We start from the raw sequence: 24,358 nt of genomic DNA, 5'->3' as shown, positions 1-24,358 counted from the left end.
AGACTGCTGTCTCCTGGTAGGGCGTGCAGCCACATGCCACCAAAAACCTGCTGGCCTGGGGCTGGAAATCCATCTGGGCAGGCAGCAGGCTCGTGGAGCAGCAGGCTGCCTTCTGCAGGGCTGCAGGAATGTGCATTAGAAGACAAATGGCCACTTGGATCAGCTTGGGTTTAGTATCTCACACCATTGGTACCCTTCCCTCATCCCTTTTGTATGAGTGAGAAGATGTGCTGCTGTTTCTTGCCCTCTTGTCCTCTTTTGCCTTTTGCTCTTACCACCCACCCAAGCTCATGAGGATGTGCCATGACTTGTGAATTCCTCTGCTTCTCTCTGGAGCAGGAAGGCATGCAGGAATTCTGGAGGTGGTTGAAGAGGAGAGGATGCAAAAAATGCCCTCTGGATGCTGGCTGAGGGCTGCTTGGCTCTTGGAGGATAAGCAGAGTGATGAGCAAGAAGCACTAACTGCTGTGCTGAAAGCAATGCCCCAAGCACATTGGGCATTGCTGCTGTGTTCCCAGGGCTCTGATGTCTCTAACCAGGCTGTCAGTGCAGATACCAGTTGGTATGGGGACAGTGGCTCCTAAAAGCATTTCCTCCACACTGTGCACTGAGGCTGGAGGGGTTACAGCCACGTTGTCCCTTGGTCCCTTCCTCCTGCTCCCCCCCTGCCACTGCACGGAGCCAGATCTTGCTTTGGCAGTAACGTATGCCCACAGGATGTCAGACAGGTTTGGGTTGGAAGGGACCTTCAATGGTCATCTAGTCCAACCCCCCTGCACTCAGCAGACATCTGCAACTAGAGCAGGTTGCCCAAACAACCTGACCTGCAGTGGTTCCAGGGATGGGACATCTACCACCTCCCCGGGCAAGCAGGGCCGGGGTCCCACCCTCAGCGTCAAACATTTCTCCCTTCTCTCTAGTCTGAACCTCCCTCTTTTAGTTTCACAAATACTGCTGTGGAGAGACTTGCCTCTGAAGTAATGAGCAACAAAAGTGACCCCACATCACTCCAAGGTGGGCTAAGGAGTGGCCCAAGTGGCATCGTTCTGGTGGCAGAGTGTTTGCAGGAAGGAGAGAGTGGCACATTCCTTCCACCACCGTTGGTATTTGAGGGGGGTTAATGTCCATTATTCATAAGTGGCAGGGAACAGGGTTGTATTTCTGCTTGCTTTGGTGATGTGAATTGCAGCCCAGCTCTGGATGACAGTCTCTGTGATCAGCAAACCAGTAGGTGACACTGAGTAAAGCAGCAGCCCACCAAACCCAACCCATTTACCTTCCAGTTGCCTTTATGCCTCCCTCTCCTTGCATGTCCAGACAGGCTTTCACCAGGCATTTCCTCCTGCAGGTTGGGGAGCAGGGAGCTGCTCATCCCTTCCTCCCTACACACCAGTGGCGAAATCCTGAGCCCCAAGGGAATCAATGCCAGCTCCACCAAGCCCATTGATTCCCAGAGGGGGCTGGGATTTCTGTGCACATGAATCAGAAGAGGTTGGTTGTCACCTCCTTTGCACAGTCAACCCTATGGGGAATGGACTTGATTTAAACCCAAGCCAATATTTGCTGTCAATCAAAGGCCACCAGTGGCACCTGATCTGGGGCACTGTGAATGTATTTGTTAGCCATCTGCCTCTTTTACCTCCCAACACCCCTCCCTGTCCTTCCTCTCCAGGGTGTTCTAATTGATAGCCATGTGTGCCCTCAGTTCCTCTTTTAATCTCATTAATGGTTTTTAAGCCCTTTAACCCCTCCCCCCCTGGCTTGAATCCATCCACACATAAATAAGTGTCATTTGATCAGAAGAGATTAAATCTAGTGATTTAATCAGCCTCTGGTTCTCGCTCTAATTCTCTTATCTCTCTTTGCATCTCCTCCCTCGCTCCTTCCCTCTTACAGAAGTCCATGAACCAGGTATGTGACTTCTGAATTCCTCTGCATCAGCCTGAAGGGTTATTGTGTGCTTGGAAATTCAGTTGCATTTGGCAGCTCTACAGCTGGGTCATGTTCTGAATTGGGACAAAAAGGAAACCCTCTCAAATCAACAACAAGAAAGAAAGAGAAGGGGGGGGGGTGGGGAAGAGAGGAGTACTTTGTTTGGCAGCTGCTGGGAATTAGGTTTATTATCTAGTTGAAACAAATAGCATTGTTTCAACACAGGATGATTGCTATTTTCCCTCCTTCCTCTATGGGAGCTTTCCAAATTTTGGCATGAAAATGAGATTGGAATTGTTTGTTTCTGTGTTTTAAAGACACTTCTGAAGCATCCAGGAAGGGTAATGTGGGCTCTATGTAGTGTAATGCTGGAACAACCTGGTCTAGTGTGAGGTGCCCCTGCCCAGGGCAGGGTGGGGGTTGGAATTAGGTGGTCTTTAAGGTCCTTTCCAACCCAAACTGCTCTATGAATCTATGAACAAAGCTGGAATCTGGAGTGAGAGATTGTCCCAAGGCATAGAAGGAAAAGGAGAGATTGTCCCAAGGCATAGAAGGAAAAGGTTTTGTTCCAGAGGCATTAAAACCTGTGTAACCTTTTGTGGTTAGGGTTGGAAGGGACCTCAAGGTTCAGCCAGTTCCAACCCCCCCTGCCATGGGCAGGGCCACCTCACACTGCAGCAGGCTGCTCAGAGCCACATCCAGCCTGGCTGCAGAATCCTCCAGGGATGAGGCTTCCACCACCTCCCTGGGCAACCTGTGCCAGCTGGAAACCTTTTGTCCTTTTATTGTTTAACCAAATTCTTAGCCAGGAGGTTTGGAATATTCAAGTTTAATGGCAGCTGTGGTTTCTGCTGGCAAATGGTACCAGTAACTCTTAAGCCATACTCAGGAATTCAAAGATGGTGGAAGAAGAGAGACCAAAGAAACCCCCAATAATCAAATATTAATGATGACCTGTAACATGCAGCTTCCTCACACCTTCCACCAGTAACCATTTCCTCTGCTCAGTGATGTGCAATAACGAGGAGAAGAGCTAACAGTTGCATGCCCAAAGGGATAACTTCACTGCAGACAGCTCCCTGGAGCTGTAAGCTAGAGGCACAGGCACTGACCTCAGAACCACCTCACGCTGCCAACAAGATCCTTGGAGTGTTTAGTACCTGAGAAAGCAGAACCTCAGCTTGCAGCCTCCTCTAAGCTGTCTGTGAAGATGACCCCGTGCTGTTTGGAGATGCTCTACCAAAGCAGTGACATCCCAGCAGCCACCCAGCCCAGCCCAGGCATTTCACTCTGCTGTCCACAGAGGGGATGCAGCTTAGCTCAGAGCAGTGCTTCTGCCAGGCTGGAAGTGAGGAAGGTGGAAGCTGGGTGATTGATTTTTTGGCATGATTTCACACTTCAACATTCATCTGTGAGCTGCTCCTTGTCTCCCTCCTCACCTCATCTCCATCTCTCCTCTGTTTAACCGTATTAATTCTTGTCTGCTGTCTGCTAAGGTTTTTCTGACCTTGATTTGCACAAGCTGAAGGTCACTGCTGCCATCCCTGCTGCTTTGCTTGCCTCTCTACTTCTTTTTCCCTGCTCCTTATTGAACTGCTACTCCCACTTTGAGCGCTGACCTCAGGCTTTGACATTCATCTGAGCCTTACATGTGTGCAGAACACCAGGCATTAGCACAACCTGATTAACTATAAAGCCAGACCTGCAGCATCTCCATCTTTTCTTTCCCCTCTGTAACATAAAGCCATAAAGCACAACAAAAAGGGAAGTTTATGTACAGATCATAGAGTGGTTGGGTTGGAAAGGACCTCTAGAGGTCATCTGGACCAACCCCTCTGCAGTAAGCAGGGACATCCCCACCCAGATCAGGGTGCTCAGAGCCTCTCCAAGCTTGACCTTGAGTGTCTATAGGGATGAAGCCTCTACCACCTCCCAGGGCAAGCTGTTTCACTGTTCCACCACCCTCATGGTAATGAACTTCTTCCTAATGTCCAATCTACATCTACCCTTCTCTAGTTTAAAACTAAGTCAGTGTAGATGGAAGAAGTAAATACAACAAGCTTGAGAGACAACTTTTCTGTCAGGAGGAGGCTGCCCCAGCTTTCCACATCACTGTAGGATCATGTAGCTTTCTCTGTTATTAATGCTGCCTTTGTCTAAAGTATCTTCTAAGTCACAGCTTCACCCTGCCCACGTTCACAGTCATTGCTGTGGTGTGGCTCCTGCTCTAACTCCTTCACCTTTGCTCACACTTTCCCCTTAACCAAGCACATGCATGTGGCATCCAAATTCCTGTGTGCTAATCTGAGGCATTCCTGTACACAGGAATCTGAAGATGTTGAAGCAAATCAGAGCCATGAAGGATCAATCCATTCCCCAAATGTACTTTTCCCTCTCAGAAAGTGTAATTATTGTTTGCAACTCAAGAGTCCCTTTCTAAGGAGCTTCCTTTCACTCTTCAGGACCACCACTGCTACAGCACCCCACCCCCCTTATATATTTGCATGAATCCAACTGTTGTGATGGGTCAGCATTCAAATTCCCTTTACCTTTCACTCCTATGGCATCCCCTTCCTTGGCTCCTTCACACCCCACTGGAATCACTCTCCTTTCCCACCACTATTAACACTCCATCCCTATAACCTAGTCCTCAGATGACACCCCTTCCACCCAGCCTTCCTGAAGTTTGAGGTGATCCCCCCTCCTGAATAACTTCTTTCTAATTCTTTTATCTTCCTTTCCTATGTTGTGTTGTTTTGGTTTCATTTCCCCTGACACCTCCTACTAAATGAAGCCCCCCCTCCAGGTATGTGATTTAACCTCTCAGCTCCCCAGTGCCTGCCTGCTGGGACTGTGTGTGCGGGCAAGGAATGCAAGGTGACAGGAGAGAGCAACTTGCCTGTTCATCATGGCTTGGAGCTTGCATGCATGGGAGGTGGTTGGGTTTTCAGTTTGAGAGTTAGTTTATGTATCTAGTTAGTTAGTTAGTTATTTTTCCACCAGTAATCAGCAGAAAGGAGAAGGACATTTTCCCTCTTGCATGAATAATTGGACTAAAACCCGTGGGAGGACCTCGTGAAAGAGTAGCTCAGCAAGAAGTGTCCTTGTGGAATGGGTTAAATTCTGTGCTGTGAGATGAGGAGGAGCTTTCCTGCAGGGAAAAGCTTCATTTGGTGACAGGAGAATGAGTTTTCCTGCAGGGAAAAGCTCCACCTCATGATATGAGAATGATTTCATGGTTTGTTTTTTTCCCCCTACTGGGAAAGCTTCTCACGATAGGAGAATGATTTTTCCTGTAGGGAAAGCTTAGTTTCAAACCTCAGGGTAGAATTTGACCCAGTGACTCTCCAGAGGGATTATGAATACTGGGAGACTTTGCATTCCTTTTCTGCCTGCTTTGCAAAACACTCAGTGGTGCATGGATGGCTGACAAGCAAAACCTGCCCTGCAAATCCTCACTGCTGATCGATTCTTGCTTTGCCAGGGGAAGCTCAGAGTGCAAGGTAGACCTGCACAGGCTTCTAATGACCCTTTTCTTCCTGTGAAGCAATCCATTTGTAATTCTCTCTTGCAAATGGATGTGGAGAGCAGCAGTAGATTTATTTAGACAGCAGACTTGCCTTCAAGGAAGAAAATGACCCCAGCCATAGGTCTGGAAGAGAGCACGGAGCTTCTTCGGCAGGTAGCCGAGCGCTGGCGAGGGCTTGCAGCAGGGATTTCAGGAGGTCTCTGAAGCCCCCTGGGTGTTTAGTTCAGCTGACTGAAATGCTGCTGCAGGAGAGGATGGATCCAGCGGTGCTTTGGGGGTGCTGACTGTGTTCATGTGCATATTTCAGCTCAAGGTCCTCGGTGCTGTCAGGCTGTGAGTTGTGCCATTACCATGCCCAGAAGTTCCTCTGAAGCACTGCACTATCATCTTCCAGCTGCCTCCTTTACCTGACCAAATTCCTTCCCCTCCCCTGTGACTTCTGTCTCTTTCGAATGTAATCAATTTCTTTCACCTCAGGTTTACTTCTTCACTTGGTTCCCCTCTCCCTTTCTCCTCTCTGCCCCCACCCCTGTTGGCTCAGGAGCTCTTTTTGGGGTGTAAAATAACAGGCTTCTCCTTCTCATTCTCTTCTTTTCCATCGCATCTCCTTCCATGACGCTTCACACCTGAAGTTCAGGAGCCAGGTATGTGATGACTTCTCATTTGCTCCTCCTAGTTGCAACATGAGAGTGTGTATGTGTGTGACACAGAGAGAGAGAACAGGAGCCCTGGGCTGGTAGACGAGAACAAAACCACCACCACAATGGTCATTTGCAGCCCTTCTCTCCTTTACTCTCCATGCTTACTACTACTTTAACCTTACAGCACCTTTAACTCCTGGTAGCCTCTCCAGATATTTCCTCCCTGCCTTAATTCACTAATTCCCTTAGGTTTTTTTCCCTCCTTTGTTTTCCCCCCCCACCCCTCTTCATGCATCCCCTGGTCTCTTTCTCAGGCTTCCAAGAGCTTTAAATACCTCTCTTGTGTTTGTGTTTTTTCTGTTCTTTCCTCTTTCCTGTGTTTCCATCACTGCTTGCACCACGACACCAGCTGAGGAAGCCCATGAAGAAGGTATGTGATGCACCTCCAGACTCTCACTCCTCTTTCTTTTCCAGTGCTGGGGAAATGGTGTCCAAAACAGTGACCTTGCTCGAGAGGACAGAGAGCATGGGAGGGAAAAGGTCTCTCTTGGATGGCTGTGGGTGAACACAGGGGAAAGGGCTGTTTGTTTGCCAGGTCAGATCACCACAAAGGTGTTTTTTCCCTTTCTGTCTCCAGAGAGTCCATGGTGCTCAACATAGCAGGGAGGGAGTGGGGAGACTTGCTCCTAGGAGAACAGCCCTGGTTGGGGAATTGACTACTCTGCTTCTTCTCTTTTGCTTTTATCCTTCAACCTGCAGCTGATGAAGAAGGAGAAAACTATGATGGTAGTTGAGACAACAAAATCATCTTTCTAACAGCTCACTCCTTTTTTCCACCCCCCCTGCATCTGTTTTTGTTCCTCCCTTGATTTTAGACTCAGGAACTGGGCCAAAACCCCATCCCTGCCACAAAGAGTCGCTCACACTGTGCACATCCAATCACCCTTGGAAGTGTCACTGGTGCCTTGACAGGCCTGTACATCCTCATTAGGATGGTACACAGTGGGAAAACAAGCTCCAGAAGCTTGCTCTGGACTTGTCTTTTAGCTGCAGTCTGTTGTGTCCTGGCTCTCATCAGCAAACCTCCTCTGTCCACCCCAACTCAGGAAGGTATCTCTTAAATCCCGCTTGGAAACGGAGCTGAGCCCTCCCCAGACGTTGCCTTCCTTCCCCAGCTTTAGAAGGGCTGAAGCTACAGACACTGAAATCTCTGCTCCAGCCATGCTCTTTAAATTGTGCTGAATGTCAAGCAGGTGAAGACATTTCTCCAGCCTGGTGAGGCAGGCCACGTGCTTGAGAGAGTGTGTTCATAATCCATGGCTGAGTGGGCGCTGGAGCCTGTGGGTGGGACAGGAGTCATGTGGAAGGACCCAATCCAATGCCATGCAGGGGCACTTTTGCCCTCATGTGTTGGCAAGACAACTTAGCCTCTCTGGACCAAACTTCAACCCACTTTAAAATGTGTGGAAAGACTCTCTTGGACTTTTCCAGGCCTTTGAAGCAGCTTGGTTGCCCACTTTGACTGCCCCAGCCTCTGTTTTGGAAGCCCAGCACCACTCCAAACCAACCTTTCTTTTCTGTGTTTGCTTTTGTCAGTTCTCATTTTTTGCCCCCCCCTCTCCTTTTAATTTTCTTGTTCCCTTTCCAGGCTTTTTTTCTTCTTCTTCTTCTTCTTCTTTTTTTTTAGGGCAATACCCTGAGGACCTTCCCAAGCCCTTTTCTTTCCTTCTTTTGCTTTTTCTTTCCTTTTCTCTTTAACAGCCTATTGATTTTTTTGGTGGTTGTTGTTGTTGTGGGGTGGTTTTTTGAATGCTTTTTCTTCCTCCCCCCCTCTAAGGACACAGTGTGAGCTAGATAAATTGCTTCTGAGAAGTGGGATGAAGGGAGGGTGTGCAGGGATTGTTTTGGAATGGAGTCCAGGCAGCTCAGCTGGGTTGACACAGAGCGGGGAGCACTGTGTGGATATCTCCTGGGTTGGGCAGGAGGCAGCATGGTTCTGTTGATGGTGGTGTGCGCTCTCCCTCAGCTAATCCTTTTGGAAACCAGAAACTCAGAGGCTCTCTGATCACCAGGGCAGTGAGCCTGGATTTCCAGTGCCTTTTGCCTTCTTTTTGGCAGTGTTGTCCGTGGGGATTTTGCCCCAGCCCCCTCCCACCATGGGCTCGTGGGTGGAAGGAGCACAGTGCCCCATCAAAATCCACCACAGGAGCAGGAATTGGCCACCACAATTCCTGCTCAGCAACACATTTTGGCCCAGTTCCTTGGCTCAGTGTCTAGAAATAAACAAATGAAAGGAGTGGTTCAAAATAAATCACAGCCCTGGGCTGCTTTTTTGGTGCATGGACCCACACTGGGTGATGCCCTGCAAAGGTTTATTACCCTTTGGGTTTATTCTATGTCTGCAATACAGGAGGAATTTTGTACCTTGCCTGTATTTTTTAACCTCCTCTTTCTTTGTAATCTCCTTTTCTGGTTTTCTGGAGGCACTCTGGAGCTATTCTAACTGCAGTTTCTTCTTTCAAGAGCAACTAACCAGGTGTTTTGGGTCGGTTGGTTTGGTTTGTTGTTGGGGGTTGGTTTGTTTTCTTTCCCTTGTGCAATTGTTTGTTGGTTGAGGGAAGCTGAAAGTGCTGATTTGGTGGCAGCTGACACCAAACTCGGGCAGCTATTGACAGGCAGGTGGCCAAGCCTGGCAACCAAGGTCAACAAACAAACTTCAGTCATTTCCTGTCCCCTGCTGCTGCCCTGCCCCCTCCCTGTTACTAACTGGCAGGGATGGGGGTGAAAAGTATCCTGGGTATGCCAGGAGGGAAGGGAATCCTCTGTGAGTAACATCCCTGACAGACTGGTTAATTGTGATTGCTTTTCCTCTCTCCAGAGGGAAAAACAACCCCCCCCTCCGCCCCAAATCTAACCAATGTGCTAAGCAGCCCCCTGGCTGTTTGAAAAGCAAAGCAATTCAAAAGTGAGTGGAGAAAGGGAGAAGGAGCTGCTGGTTAATGGCATTGTTTTGTTTTCAGGGGTGGTTTCCAGCCTCCCTTGTGCTCAACCACTGCTCCAAACCACTTTTCTCACTGCTTGCTGTTTAGTTTATTAGCATTCAGCTCTCAGCTGTTTAGGTAGGCAGAGTCCTGGCAGGAATCATAGAATCAATAAGCTTGGAAAAGACCTCAGAGATCATCAAGTCCAACCTGTCACCCAGCACCTCCTGACTAAACCATGGCTCCAAGTGCCACATCCAAGCCTTTTTTGAACACCTCCAGGGATGGTGACTCCATCACCTCCCTGGGCAGCACATCCCAATGGCCAATCTCTCTTTCTGGGGAGAGCTTTCTCCTCACCTCCAGCCTAAACCTCCCCTGGCACAGCTTGAGGCTGTGTCCTCTTGTTCTGGTGCTGGTTGCCTGGGAGAAATGCAAAACATTGTCATCCATCCTCCCCCTGGAGAAAATGAAGCTTTTCCCCTCCTGGCCTCCAGGTTTGGAGTGCTGTCACAGCCAAGCTGTCACTGCCCTGCCTCTGAATTCAGGTTAGCTTTAGCCAAACAAGTGCTGACTGAAACAGGCAACATTGTCTTCTAGCCTGCAGCCCAGCTGCCCTCCTTAGAGCTTTAGTCAGGGTGGCTTGAGGAAAAAGCCAGTTTCACATTGACATCAGCCCCATGCTGCATTTGGGACTTTTCTACAGTCTCTGGATTATTTTCATTTACCTTTTTAGTTTTTCCTGCCAAATGGTGATTCAGGGCTAAAACCAGAGGCACTCCTGGCAAAAGGAGCACGTGAGTGTGTCTCTCTCTTTTGCACATGCTCAGGATTTAACCAGTTTCTCTGGGATGTTTCCCCTATGGTCAAATTTCCCTTCCCTCCTTTTACTTTAGCAGCTGGCATCACCTCTGTTGTTCTAACTGTTCTCCTTCTTCTTCCCCTTCCTCTTTTGCTCCATGTTTCCAAATGCAGAGGAGAAGCCCAGAATAAAGTGAGTATGGGGGGACAGGGCCAAATCCTGCCACCGTTTCTCTGGTCAAGCAGAAGGTGTTAGATTGTCTGTGGGGCAAATGGTCAGTGAAAGCCTTGATCCAAGCCTCCCTGCTGCAACATCCAGCTGTGCCTGTGTGCTTTTCCAGGTGGTCTGCTTCTTCCAGGGGGTGCCTCAGCAGTAGAGGCTGGCCAGTGTCTTAGGACCAGTTCATGCCTGAGTCAAAGGACTTAGGAACTGCCCAAGCTACAGCAGTCTCAGACTACTCTGTGCTATAGGCAGCTCAACAGTAAGCCATGGCTGGGAAAGCACCCAGCCAGCCACCCACCTGTCCATCCAGCCACCCACCCAGCCTCACTGACTTGGGCTTAATTAAGGTTTCCTATGCCCCTTCCAGCTCTGGGTCCCAGCAGCCTCCCTTCCCACACCACCAGCTGTCTGGAACAGAGCGTGCAGCACCAACAGCCTCAGGGACCAGCTGCGTGGCAGGGAATGACCACGGGCTTTGGGAAGGAAAAGGAATTGTGGGGGTCAATCCCTGCCCAGGAAGGACAAGAGTCCTTAGTGCTGCTCTGGAGTCCTTAGTGCTGCTCTGGAGTCCTTAGTGCTGCTCTGGAGTCCTTTTCCCATCACTGGCTGTATCTCCACCAACATTCCTCCTGCTCTTCATGGGTCCTGAGGGCAGGGCAGGGCAGGGCAGGAGGTGATTTACAAAGCCTCCTGCTCTTGAAGCTTAAAAGCCTTTCTTGTTTGTTTGTTTCTTTGCTTTTGTTTTTGTTTTGGCTCTCTGCAGGCTAACTGCTCCTAAAATACCGGAGGGTGAGAAAGTAGATTTCGATGTAAGTATTCCTCAGCCTGGCTGGCTGGCTGTACCTGAGCCACACACTTGTGTGCCAACCCCCAGAACTCCTCCTGTATTGGACACTGCTGAGGATCGAGTCCAGGACAAAAGTGTGGATGCTTTGCTGCCTGTTTGCACTGAGAGGCTACTCTCTGCTCCCTGAATCTCTCTGGATGCATTCACTGCTAAGCTAAAATGATGCATCTCTCCTTTTTGGTTCTTCTTTCCCCTCTCCCCCCACCTTGAATTTTTGAAGCCAATATCTGAAGAAAGGAGAAAGTAAGTGGTTTAGGAGCTGTGAGATCTCCTGGCCTGCTGGAAATGCTTTGAAGCTTGCAGGCAATAAGCAATAAGAGACTTGCTGCTGGGGAAGGGGTAGGGTGTGGGGAGGTTGATGCTGGCCCTGGGACTGAGACAATAGATTCACACAGGAGCTGGGAGCAGGAGGCTGCTTTGTTCTGCCTGCCTGCCCATAGCAGCATTGCCCCAGCTCTCCCTGCTCCATTTCCCCAGGGGGAGAGGGGGGTTGTGATTCAGAGATGCTGCTTGCCCCACCAGCACACCCCAGCCACCCTGAGCCACTCACACAGCCTGGCTGCCCTCTTCCACCCAGCTGTGGCTGAGAACCTTCACCTAAAATGCCACCAGAATTTCAACAGGGAGAGCTCCCAACACCTTCCTAGAAGGTTGGCAGGAGAAAAAAATAATAAGCTCCACAGAAATATCTGCTTTGTCCTGCAATGCAGGAACGTTTTCTAGGTAAGATTCATCGCCCAGAGCAAAGAGGAGGCAGCTAAGGACATGCAATGAAAGCCAGGGATTAAATATGGTGTAGAGGAATGGGAGAAGCAGATTCTGTTCCCTACTGGGCTCCTGTCACCTGGATAAGTCTCTGAGTATCTCTGACCTGTAGCACCAAGCATTTAAGCTAATCCTATGGATTTCCATGGATGTTTGCAGACACCTCCTGCTTTTGTTTCTCTGTTTCTCACCCAGCAGGGTGCTGGGAATGTCCAGGTCACCTTCCTAGAGCAATGTGGACTTTCTTAATGCCTTTTCCTGGTCTTCTAGGACATCCAAAAGAAAAGGCAGAACAAAGACCTGATCGAGCTGCAGGCCCTGATTGACAGCCACTTTGAAGCCAGAAGAAAGGAAGAGGAAGAGCTGGTTGCCCTCAAGGAGAGGATTGTGAGTGCTTGTACTGCCATTTCCCCTGACTGAGAGATGCTCTATAGATGAGAAGCTGGCTCCATTAATCCCCTGTCAGACTTTGGCAAGGAGCTGTACTGCCACATACAGAGGTCACTGCTCAAGTCACCACCAAAAGCCTTCTCCCCACAGCTGTCCCTTCTCTCAGCCTCTCTCTTTATGCCTGGCATTGCACAGGAGACCCTTCTGCATGCTCCGGCAAGGGGAGGAGGTGGCTCACCCTCTACAAACCAGAGCTCCTGGTGATGGGATTTAATGCTGGAGGTAGATAAAGCCACCATGATGATTCAATGCCTCTGCCCCTTGCAGGAGAAGCGCAGAGCTGAGAGAGCAGAGCAGCAAAGGATCCGTGCTGAGAAGGAGAAGGAGCGCCAGGCGCGGCTGGCGGTAAGGAATTCGTCCCAGCGAGAGAGAATCTGCTGCCCAGGGAGGTGGGGGAGTCACCATCACTGCAAGTGTTTAGGAAGAGGCTGGATGGGGCTCTTGTTGATTAGATGGTGTTGGGTGATAGGTTGGACTTAGTGACCTTGAAGGTCTTTTCTACTCTAGTCTACTCTACTCTAGTCTACTCTACTCTTACCCTACTCTCTACTCTACTCTACTCTATTCTGTCCTAAGTGTCTTTGCACCTCTGGCCTTAGCATCGAATTGGAGACCCCCAGAGATCCAAACACCTCACATGCTCTGGTCTGTCTCACCCCCAAGAAGAAAGGACCACCCTCTTCAAGCGAGGTGTGGTGGGCTGAAATTACCCCCAGCACAAAATGTGCCAGGCCAGCTCAGATGGAAGCAAATGAAGCTCTATGTACAAGCACAAACTACAATCTAAAACTGTGAAATGCAATGAATGTGCCAGGCTGGAGGTGGCTGTGAGCAACCTGCTGTAGTGTGAGGTGTCCCTGGCCATGGCAGTGGGGTTGGAGCTGGCTGATCCTTGAGGTCCCTTCCAACCCTGGCAAGTCTATGATTCTTTTATTTCCCCAGTGGTAATCTATTCACATTCTACCACTTGTGCTCAAGATCTGTGGAAAACTTCTTCCTAGGCACAGCTTAAAACTCCCACACAAGGGCAGGAAACTCCTGCCAGTTGTCATCAGCATGATTATCTGATCACCTTCCCTGCTGTGCCACTGGCTGCTGGCCCAGCTGGGAGGCTCCCCTAGGCTCACTTGCTTCTGTGTGTCCTGCTCCACAGGAGGAAAAGGCACGGAGAGAGGAAGAAGATGCCAAGAGAAAAGCTGAGGATGACCTCAAGAAGAAGAAGGCTCTCTCCTCCATGGGTGCCACATACAGCAGCTACCTGGCTAAGGTAAAAAGCATGGAGCAGTGGAGGCAACAGGGAAAGAGTAAAGCCTGGGCTTGGCCAGGAACGACCTTTATGATGAGCTGAGAAAACATCCCTGCTTTGCTGCCTCGGGATCCCTAGCAGCTTGTCTTACCTGCTCTGGCACTGAAAGAGCTGAATTCAGCCTCCATTTCTGCAGTCTGATGTTATCTGGTGCTCTGCAAACAGGCTGATCAGAAGAGAGGGAAGAAGCAAACCGCTAGAGAGACGAAGAAGAAGGTCCTGGCGGAGAGGCGCAAGCCCTTGAACATCGACCACCTGAATGAAGATAAGCTGAGGTAGGAGGCTTAGCCCAGCCTGCTGAGTGGAACCCACTGGAATGTAGCCTTACTGTGCTGGGGTCATCCCCAGTGAAAAAATGAAGAAGACAGGAGGGTCCTCCTTGAAATTCCCCATGGGGCAATGTTAAGTTGTGCCTTTCCTTGGGCTGGAGAGGGGAGGGGGAACGTGGGTGTGGGGAATGGTTTAGTAGCTCTCCAGCCACGTGAGCTGCAAAAGGTAAGAGGTCTCATTGCCAGTGGTGTGAAAGCTGCAGGGAAACAGATGATGTGATGTGTTTCTCCCATCTGCCTTTCCCCATAAACACACAGGGACAAGGCCAAGGAGCTGTGGGACTGGCTGTACCAGCTGGAGACTGAGAAGTATGACTTTACAGAGCAGATCAAGAGGAAGAAATATGAGGTGAGTTGAGAAGCCCTTTTGCTGATGGCACTGGGTGGTTCAAAGGGTAAACCACCTCTGTGGCTCCTCTGACAAAAGCCACATCACTTGGGTCTCCAATGCCCTTCTGCAAAGTTTAAGCAACAGGGCACCAGGAACTGCACTTCCCTGGGCTGGATTGCAGATGTTAGGCTGAAACTGAATAGAGCACTCTGAAGGTTGTCAGAGCCCCATGGACAGGCAATCCCAATGGAACATGGACTCCCTGCCCTCTGCTCAAACACCCCTTGTTCATTCTGCTCTCTCTCTAGGTAACTGTGGCCTCAAAATTCAGTAGCTCTCAGTTCACTCATTGTCATGATAAAGTAGGACTCTTTAAATCCCATCTTTGGGTTCACACTTGAATGGTGTAAGTTTTAGTCCCATCCCAGTGAGTTTCCCTGTGGACTGAGCTCTCTGGAGTCACTGAACACTGTCTCCAGACAGGACCATCTGATAGACTAGACTAGACTAGACTAGACTAGACTTGAATTAACCAGGTTGGAAAACATCTTTGAGATCATCAAGTCCAACCTATCACCCAACACCATCTAATCAACTAAACCATGGCACCAAGTGCCTCATACAGGCTCTCCTTAAACACTTCCAGTGATGGTGACTCCACCACCTCCCTGGTCAGTCCCTTCCAATGGCCAATCTCTCTTTCTGGGAAGAGTTTCTTCCTAGCATCCAGCCTGAACCTCCCCTGGTGCAGCTTGAGACTGTGTCCTCTTGTCTGAAGTGGTAGCAAAAAGTGGACAACACACAGTCACAGGACAGGGCTGCACCCACCTACACCAGGTTCCAGTGGCTGAGAAACCCTACAGAACCTCTCCCCACCTCCCCCTCCTTTAACTGCCAACCACACAGACAGATGGTGGCAGGGACTGAGCAACACCAACATAACTATCTCAATCTCTCTTAGATTTTAACAATGCGTTGCAGGCTGCAGGAGCTTTCCAAGTTGTAAGTACAACGAACGTGCCTGTGTAACAGCAGCAGCAAAGGCTACCCAATGCATGAGCCTGCAGCATGGTCAGAGGCCAAGTGCCAGGCAGAAAGTGGCACTTGGCTCCAAGTGCAGAGAGGAAAGAGAAAACTGGACCTTGTGCCTCTGCCTTCCTTCCTTTTTCTCTCCCTTCCCATTCTTTGCAAAGAGATGAAGTGGTCATCCAGGAAAAGAGGCAGGGTCCAGCTGGGATGTGGCTTAGTAACTGAGTGTGCAGCCCACTCAGCCCTCCTCTAAAATAATTCTCCAGCCAAACCTCTGATGCTCTGTGCACCCTGATACCCCTGGGACACATGCAGAAGCCTAGGGCTGTACATGCAATTGTTTGGACTTCATAAAACTGAATAGTATGGGGTTTGGAAAGATTCTGCACCTGGTGGCACATGCTTGTCCAGGTCCAATACATTGGAGAGGGCTAAGCTAAGGAAAACAGGTGGAAAATCAGCAATGAAAGCAGTGCCAGGGCAAAGGTACGTGCTATGGGGATGAAACCTGATGGAAAGCAAGGAAAGGAAGTGCCAAGAATGAGCAGAGTAGAAGGCAAATGCACAGAAGGAAAACAGAAGAATGAAGGGAAGATGATAGGGAGAGAAGTGAGGAGAAAGGTAAGTGACAACAGCAAAGGGAGTGAAGGAGACACAAGCAAGGATGCAAGGGAGAGACAAAGGAAGGAACTGGGGCACGCAGGACTGGAGCTGTTCTTTAGCTCCGGTGCCTGTTGCTCTTTGGTGCTTCATTGGAGTGTCACAGTCACTATCACAAGGTGTCCTCTGAAGGTAAGTCACGAGTCCTTGGGTCAGACTGCACTTGGGAACAACACTTGGCTGCAGATCACTATTTAAACCACTGTAGCAGCTATTAAAGCTCCCATCAGTAAGTACAGAAGCAGGTGACCTGCTGATCCTTCCTTCCTTGTGTTGTCCTGTTCCTGCTGTTTCAGTCTCTCATTTTGTGTCTGTTTGCCACGGGAAGACACGAGCCAGGAACTGCTGCCAGGCCACCCTGATTGTCTGACTTCTGGTTGTCTTGTTTTGCATGTGGCCAATGTCAAGGGCCACTTGAAGGCTTCAAGTGCTGGGTCTTGGACCTGCAGGGCCAGTGGAGAACTTTGAGTGTCACCAAAAGCAGAAGCAAAGCACACGTTGTTTTTCCAGCCCAGGAAAATGAGGTAGAACCCTGACCCAGTTACAAGTGAGAAGGTGAAAAGGCAAAAGAGGGAATCACAGGATGTCAGGGGTTGGAAGGGACCCAAAGAGATCATTAAGCCCAACCCCCCCTGCCAGAGCAGGACCATGCAATCTAGCTCAGGTCACACAGCAATGCATCCAGACAGGCTTTGAAAGTCTCCAGAGAAGGAGACTCCACAACCCTTCTGGGCAGCCTGCTCCAGTGCTCTGTGACCCTCACAGTGAAGAAGTTCTCCCTTGTGTTGAGGTGGAACCTCCTGTGCTGCAGTTTACATCCATTGCTCCTTGTCCTATCCCAGGGAGCCAGTGAGCAGAGCCTGTCCCCTCCCTCCTGACCCCCAGCCCTCAGATATTGATAAACATTTCATCAATCCCCTCTCAGTCTTCTCTTCTGTCTAAAAAGCCCCAGGTCCCTCAGCCTCTCCTCATGAGGCACATGCACTCTGTTTCTGGTGAGCTTTTGCAGCACCTGAGCTGGAAGAGTCCCATGATTTTAGTGGCTAGTCCAGAGCTTTGGGCCAGGTCTAAGATGCTAAGTCAGGACATAAGGTGCTCCTCCTGTGTAAGGTAGGTGTCTGCTTTCCCAGGCATCAGGTTGCCATCTGCAGTTTACACATGGCTAAAGACAGAGATGCTCTGTCTTGTGGGACAGACTCCCCAGTGGTTAGCAGCTATCAAATGAGCTTCAGAAGGTCTTCAGAGTCATAGAATCATAAAATCAACCAAGTTGGAGAAGACCTCAGAGATCATCAAGTCCAACCTAATACCTCCTGACAACTAAACCATGGCTCCAAGTGCCACATCCAATCCTTTCTTGACCACCTCCAGGGATGGTGACTCCACCACCTCCCTGGGCAGCACATCCCAGTGGCCAATTACTCTTTCTGGGAAGAACTTTCTCCTCTCCTCCAGCCTCAGCTTCCCCTGGCACAGCTTGAGACTGTGTCCTCTTGTGCTGGTTGCCTAGGAGAAGAGACCAACCCCCACCTGGCTACAACCTGCCTTGAGGGAGTTGCAGAGAGCAATAAGTTCTCCCCTGAGCCTCCTCTTCTCCAGGGGAGTCCTCACTTTAACCTCTTCCCTCTGATTGCTGAAGCTTTCCTTGAACGTTTTGCTCTTCGTGCCCTTTATCAGATGAGTGGCTGGGAAGGTGGTGACTGTTGGAAGCTCCTCACCTCCTGCTCTGCCAGACAGCAGGATGTGACACTCCTTTTCCATTCCTCACATCCCCACCCAGAGACCACTGAAGCTTGCTGAGCTTCCACACTTCCCAATGTATAGGAAGAGCAGGGGAAGAGCGAGGAGGTGAGCTTGACACGTACAGCTGATGAAGCCATCCCAGAGCTCTCCAGCTGGCCAGGGTGACACTCATTCTGGTTTGCTTCACTGCAGATTGAGATGTGAGTCTGTAGGAGATTAATTTGTATGTGCAGGAGCTCTTTTAATGAGGGTCATAAAATTCTAGCTGCCTTCTCCCCTGCCATGCAAAATTGCCTTGTGGATTTACGGCCAAGGAGCGACGTTTCTCTCCTTCAAGCAAGGGTGAGCTTTTCATTTCAAAGGAAGCATTAATCCCTACCACAGGCAGCTGGTGCCAGCCCTTCAGCAGGTAAAACTCCCCTCTCCCTGAGGGAAGAAGGTTTCCTTCTCTCTAAAACCCCTGGTCATGTGTGTTGTTTGCAGATTATCACCTTCAGGAACCGAATCGATCAGGCTCAGAAGCAGTAAGTACCAATATCCCCTTGCCAGCCAGCTCCTGGCTTGGGGATAGCTCCTCAGTGTTCAGAGGCACTTCAGCCTCCACCCTGACATTTTCTCACTGCAATGAAATGAGGCCAGAGATCATAGAATCAGCCAGGTTGGGAAAGACCTCAGAGCTCAGCAAGTCCAACCTGTCACCCAACACCTCCTGACAGCTAAACCATGGCTCCAAGTGCCACATTCAATCCCTTTTTTAACACCTCCAGGGATGGTGACTCCACCATCTCCCTGGGCAGCACATTCCAATGGCCAATTACTCTTTCTGGGAAGAACTTCCTCCTCTCCTCCAGCCTAAACTTCCCCTGGCACAGCTTGAGACTGTGTCCTCTTGTTCTGGTGCTGCTTGCCTGGGAGAAGAGACCAAGCCCCATCTGGCTACAACCTCCCTTCAGGGAGTTGTAGAGAGCAAGAAGGTCTCCCCTGAGCCTCCTCTTCTCCAGGCTAAGCAACCCCAGCTCCCTCAGCCTCTCCTCACAGGGCTGTGCTCCAGACCCCTCCCCAGCTTTGTTGCCCTTCTCTGGACATGTTCAAGTCTCTCAATGTCCTTCTTAAATTGAGGAGCCCAGAGCTGGACACAGGACTCCAGGTGTGGCCTGAGCAGTGCTGAGTACAGGGCAGAATGATGGAAGGGCAACTCCTCTCTTGCCTCACATTGAGAAAATGAAGGGGAAACTGAAGTGAATGTAACAGCTAACAAGGAAAAGAAATATATATATATATAATAATCATGTTTCTTCCCACCACACCTGCAACATCTCCACCTGCTTGTTGCAGTGGGGGGTTTTCAAACACCTGACTGAAGTGCTTTGAATACCCCAGGGAACACAACCCTTGTTTGTGGGAGGTGAACAAGTGGTTGCTGAGGCTGTAAGGAATGGTGTGTAACAAGACTAACACCACGGGATAACTGCTGTGAGCTCTCTTCACTCCCCATCTCTCTCACACCTTCCTTTCCACAAGGCTTTTATGGCACTAGATTGCTTATTTCATTATTTGAGTCACTGTTTGCAGTGAACTTAGGTGAGACCAGGGCAAGACACAGCCTTGGGGGCTAGGGTGTGTGGAAAACTAAGACACAGAGAAGGAACTGCAGGTGGGAGTTGACCACTGTGCTTCTGCAGCTTCTCAGCAAAGCCACACCAGGAATGAAGTGGTGGTCTTTGGTGACATCTTGTAGGAATGGAATGGAATGGAATGGAATGGAATAGAATAGAGTTAACCAGGTTGGAAGAGACCTTTGAGATCATCGAGTCCAACCTATCACCCAACACCATCTACTCAAGCACCCCATCCAGGAGTGACTAGACTCTGTCTTCTCACTCCCCCAAGCCACCCTGCCTTGTCAGATGAATGTTGCACCAGGGGGTTGGCTGTCTGTAGGTGCCAAACATAAGGCTTGACCTTCCCCGTGGTATTTACTGCCGAGAGCTGTAGGCTGGTAAACCTCAGCAGAATGTGCAGCTGCAGAAGGATGACCTGGTTCGGCCGGGGGCTGCTGCTCTTCTGAGGGGCACTGCCACACCACCCACTGCAGGCTCTGCCATTACCTCGTGCTCCTTCCTCCCAAAGACTGAATGCTCCCTCAGGGCAGCATCTGAGAAGCTCATAGCTCATGAGATTTCAGCGGACTGAGATTTCTCCCCACACTGGGTGGTGTCATTCCAAAGCAACGCCTGCTGGTGTTGTTACCCAAAGGATCAACTGATCCTTCTGCTTCAGGCTTTTAAGCCTCCTTAAGCACACTCTAAAGGTTAGGCAACACATCAAACACAGGCACTTGTGGAGATAAGCAGCTTCTCGATTCAAGGCAGAGCCCTTTTTACTTCCCACGGAGGGTTTTGAGCTTGTGGAAAGGCTGGCGAAAGGGACACGGGGATGGACTTAGGATGAGCAGAAAATGCTCTGCTCTCTGCCATGCAGAGAGTCACATTTTCAGAAAGACCAAGTCCCTCTTGCTTGCAAGGTAAAGTATCCACTCCATGCAAGTCTGTGTCACCGTGCAACACCCTCCTGTGAAGGTGGCTTGTGCTCTTGAACCAGTCCTGTGCTGCCACAGAATGGTGTGGCTTGGAAGGAACCTCTGGAGAGCATCCAGCCCAACCCTTCTGCTACAGCAGGGGCACCCAGAGCAGCTTGCACAGGAGTGTGTCATGGGAGCTTTGAAAGTCTCCAGAGGAGGGACACTCCACAGCCTCCCTGGGCAGCCTGCTCCCGGAGCTCCAGCACCCAAGGGGCAGCGCCTCAAAAGTCTGCCCAGATGTGTCCTCCACATGTCTGTCTATGCTCTCCAGAGGAACCAGCAGTTCTGCAGAAGGCCTCTCTGTGGAGAGCCATGCCCCACCACCTTGTGCTTGGGGTCTTGAGCAACCTGTTTTAGTGCAAGGTGTCCCTGCCCATGGCAGGGGTTGGAACTAGATGACCTTTAAGGTCCCTTCCAAGCCAATCCATCCTATGACTCCACGATTCAGCCTCGTGCTCTGCCATATCAAAGGGCTGCCCCCAGTCTGCATGTGCTTTGGTTCAAGAAGCAGCCTCCTTCTGTGTGTGAGATGGAAAGGTTTGGTGATGCACTGAGCCCCCAAACCCCAGGGTGCTGCCTAGGGGAGCCGGTGCAGAATCTAACTCAACTAACTTCATGCCTGGCTCCTCTCTGACCCCAGGCTCTGAGTGCTTCTCAGTCCGAAGGTAAGTGGCTTGCATGTGGGATTGCAGACCTGTGTGTGTACGAAGATACTCTCTGGAGAGAGTTTACCTTGGGTGCCTTGGTGGGCAGCATAGCTGAACTGCTCCCACACACACCACGAGCAGGAGGGGGACCCTGAGAAGAGAGGAAGCCTAAAAAGTTGTTTGGACTAATTTGGGAGGCTCTTGAGCTCACGGTGTAAGGAAAAAGCCACTCTGCCTTTGCCAGAGAGAGGCAGTCCTTGGAGATAAAGCATTGCTCAGGTTTTTTTGCCTCCACTACTAGCTGACTACCACATGTGGGGGATTTGACCAGAGCTCCCTGCTAATGAGGACAATTTACTCCAGAAATAGCTTTAAATCCTAAACTTCAGCTCGTAGCAGGGAACATGAAGTCTGTGGCTGGGCAGGCTTGCCACTTAGCCTTCAGACCACCTGGGCTTCTGTCCTGATAATGCAGGGATCCAGAAGGGTCAACCTTTTCCAGGCATATGCACATCCTGGCCTGAGGAGGAATCTCCTTCCACACTGTCACAGAATGGTAGGGGTTGGAAGGGACCTCTGGAGATCATCAAGTCCAATCTCCCTGCCAAAGCAGGTTCACCTAGAGAAGGTCACACAGAAACATGTCTAGGTGGGTTTTCAATGTCTCTAGAGATGGAGACTCCACCACCTCTGTGGGCAGCCTGCTCCAGGGCTCCCACACCCTTACATTAAAGAAGTTCCTCCTCATTGTTAGACGTCAACAGTACTTGTGTCAGGAGGTGCTCCGTGGCAGGCGTGCCCAACGTGTGAGAAGCAAAAGCAGCTGAGAGCTAATCTAAGGCTCAGAAACACTCAGTGGTCACAGAGCCCCACAGTTTCCACCAAGCTGACACCTTTTTCTCTCCTTTTGCATTGTAGCAGCAAGAAGGCTGGAGCCAAGGGCAAGGTTGGCGGGCGCTGGAAGTAAAGAGCCAGGCAGGATGGCCCTTAGCAGCGTGCTGAAGCCCTGCTGGTCTCCTCTTTCCTCCTTCACCAATCACTTGTGTTCCCACGCCTCAGCAACAACCAAAAATCACACCACCAGCCTGTGTTGGCTACTGCTGCTGCTTTTCTTCTCCTTTTTCCTCCTGGAGGGGTCTGGCAGCTTCCTCAGGCAAAAGGAAGCAAGTTCCCTGTGGAACAGAGATGACTCCTCGCTGGCTTCTTCACCTCCTGCTGAGCTTGTCCTTTACCCTCCTGATGCCAACCCTCTGCTGTCCTGTAGATTGCTGTGTACAAATCTCTGGATTTTGTAAATAAAGCATGACCAGTACCTACTCCCTGTGGCAGCCCTCTGGAGCAGCCTTTCATACTTTATTTGACACCACCCCCTTTCTCAAGGGCTTGGAAGCTGGTCCAAATCCTTACTTATTCTCATTTGATCCAGCCCTGCCCCTGGGACTGGGGCTTGGTGTCATCAGCAAAGCTCCAGGGCCTGCTGGACAGCCACCACCCAGGCAGAGTGCAAAAGGCAGCTGTCTCGGGGCACATCCTACTCTGGGAGCCAAATGAAGGTTTGAGGGAGGGAGGGAGGGATTCAAAGAACTGGGACCAAAAGGAGAAATCCAGAGCTAGTGGTAGCCTTCAGCAGGTGGCAGTTCCTTAATGCAGACAAGCCACAGGGCAACAGAGAGGATGATCCATTCAAATCTCACCTTAAAATGTTAATTGAGGCAGTTAACCTACATCTGACAGGAAAAACCCCACACTGAAGTGTGAAGTACTGGGTTGCTGCAGTGTAGGTGGCAAAGCATCAAGCACAACAGTGCAGATGCCAGAAATGGCTGTTACTGCACTTGGCATGAACTCTGCTGCATGGTCTTCTTGTCTCTGCCAATCCTTGAAGTGCCCTGTTGGAGGGGAGTCCACCAGGAATGATGGCTCTCCCCCCATTGCCAAACTTCTGGCTGTTTATGGTGTCCACATCCACACTCTGCTCTCTGGTAACGTGTGCTGGGGTGTCATAGACCATGAGAAGCCTTCTAGGTTGTACAAGACCTTCAAAGGTCATCTAGTCCAAACAGAATCACAGAATAGAATGCAGGATAATACAGAATTAACAGGTTGGAAAAGACCTTCGAGGTCACCAAGTCCAACACCCTCTAATCAACTAAAACATGGCACCAAGTGCCTCATCCAGGCTCTTCTTAAACACTGCCAGGGATGGTGACTCCACCACCTCCCTGGGCAGCACATCCCAATGGCCAACCTCTCTCTCTGTGAAGAATTTCTTCCTAACATCCCCATGCCTAAACATTCCTCAGCCTAAACCTCCCCTGGTGCAGGTTGAGACTGTGTCCTCTTGTGCTATAAAAGAGATCATCCAGTCCAATCTTCAACCCAGCACATAAGGGTCAACACTACACCATGTCCCCAAGCAGCAGGACAATGCACTGCTTGAACACCATGGCATGGGCTGGGGACTCTTTGACCAGAGCAAGCTGCTGGCCTTGAGCACTTCACAGTGTGATTGGTCACCCACAGCTACTCTGCCCAGCCTGATTCCATGTCCCACCACCCTCATGGTAGAGTTTCTTCCATATGCATTCCTGTGTGACCTGTGCTGGATTCTATGGTTGTGCTCTGCTCCCCCACCTCTCCAGCCTTTCCCCTCCCTCCCCCTAGGCTTGTGTTTCCCCACCCGGAGTGGGTTGAGGGGCTGGTAGGGGAGGGATTTAGGTTTAGGTTAGAGGTTAAGAAGTTCTTCCCCATGAAGGTGGTGAGACACTGGCACAGGCTGCCCAGAGAGGTGGTGGAAGCCTCACCCCTGGATGTTTCTAAGGGCAGGCTGGATGTGGCTCTGAGCAGCCCTGATCTAGTGTGAGGTGTCCTTGTGTGGTGGGTTGAAATTCCTCCCCCCCAACATTAACTTTGCCAGACCAGCTCAGTTGGAAGCACATGAAAGCTGTATTTACAAGCAGAACTACACTCTACAATGGAATGCAATGAATATGTACAAAATATACAGGATTTACAATGTTTACAGATATGTGCAATTAACAAACAGCACAAGAACCCCACCCTGGCCACAGACCAGGAGAAGCTACCACACTAAACCACCACACCGTGCCCATGGCAGGGGGTTGGAACTCCTCTTAGCCTGCAGAAGAGGAGGCTCAGGGGAGACCTTCTTGCGCTCTACAACTACTGAAGGGAGGTTGTAGCCAGGTGGGGGTTGGTCTCTTCTCCCAGGCAAGCAGCACCAGAACAAGAGGACACAGTCTTAAGCTGCACCAGGGGAAGTTTAGACTGGATGTTGCCAGAAGGAGAGACTGGCCATTAGGATGTGCTGCCCAGGGAGGTGGTGGAGTCATCATCACTGGAGGTGTTTAGGAAGAGCCTGGATGAGGCACTGGGTGCCATGGTTTAGTTGATTAGATGGTGTTGGGTTATAGGTTGGACTCGATGATCTCGAAGGTCTTTTCCAACCTGGTTAATTCTGTATGCTGCATTCTCTGTATTCTGGATGAGCCTTGAGGTCCCTTCCAACCCTGCCAACTCTGCGATACTGGCAAGCGGAGGAG

The 24,358-nt window shown here is 50.3% G+C and overlaps 1 protein-coding gene across 1 annotated transcript in view; it reads left to right on the top strand.

Annotated features, from left to right (window-relative positions):
- Positions 1-22,127, top strand: part of TNNT3 (troponin T3, fast skeletal type) — a 33,914-nt gene extending 11,787 nt beyond the window's left edge. Inside the window, exons 4-13 of the mRNA XM_054171705.1 lie at positions 6,508-6,532; positions 10,059-10,077; positions 10,871-10,916; positions 11,990-12,106; positions 12,437-12,514; positions 13,323-13,436; positions 13,641-13,750; positions 14,063-14,153; positions 18,051-18,091; positions 21,714-22,127. Of these exons, the coding sequence (XP_054027680.1) occupies positions 6,508-6,532; positions 10,059-10,077; positions 10,871-10,916; positions 11,990-12,106; positions 12,437-12,514; positions 13,323-13,436; positions 13,641-13,750; positions 14,063-14,153; positions 18,051-18,091; positions 21,714-21,762 (690 nt within the window). The 3' untranslated portion in view covers positions 21,763-22,127. The remainder of the gene's footprint in view (positions 1-6,507; positions 6,533-10,058; positions 10,078-10,870; positions 10,917-11,989; positions 12,107-12,436; positions 12,515-13,322; positions 13,437-13,640; positions 13,751-14,062; positions 14,154-18,050; positions 18,092-21,713) is intronic.
- Positions 22,128-24,358: the final 2,231 nt, after the last annotated feature.

Source organism: Dryobates pubescens, chromosome 22, assembly GCF_014839835.1.
Source record: "Dryobates pubescens isolate bDryPub1 chromosome 22, bDryPub1.pri, whole genome shotgun sequence".
In the NCBI taxonomy this organism is placed as follows: Eukaryota; Metazoa; Chordata; class Aves; order Piciformes; family Picidae; genus Dryobates; species Dryobates pubescens.
Note: the sequence above shows the minus strand (reverse complement) of the source record. Positions and strands in the feature narration are given on the sequence as shown.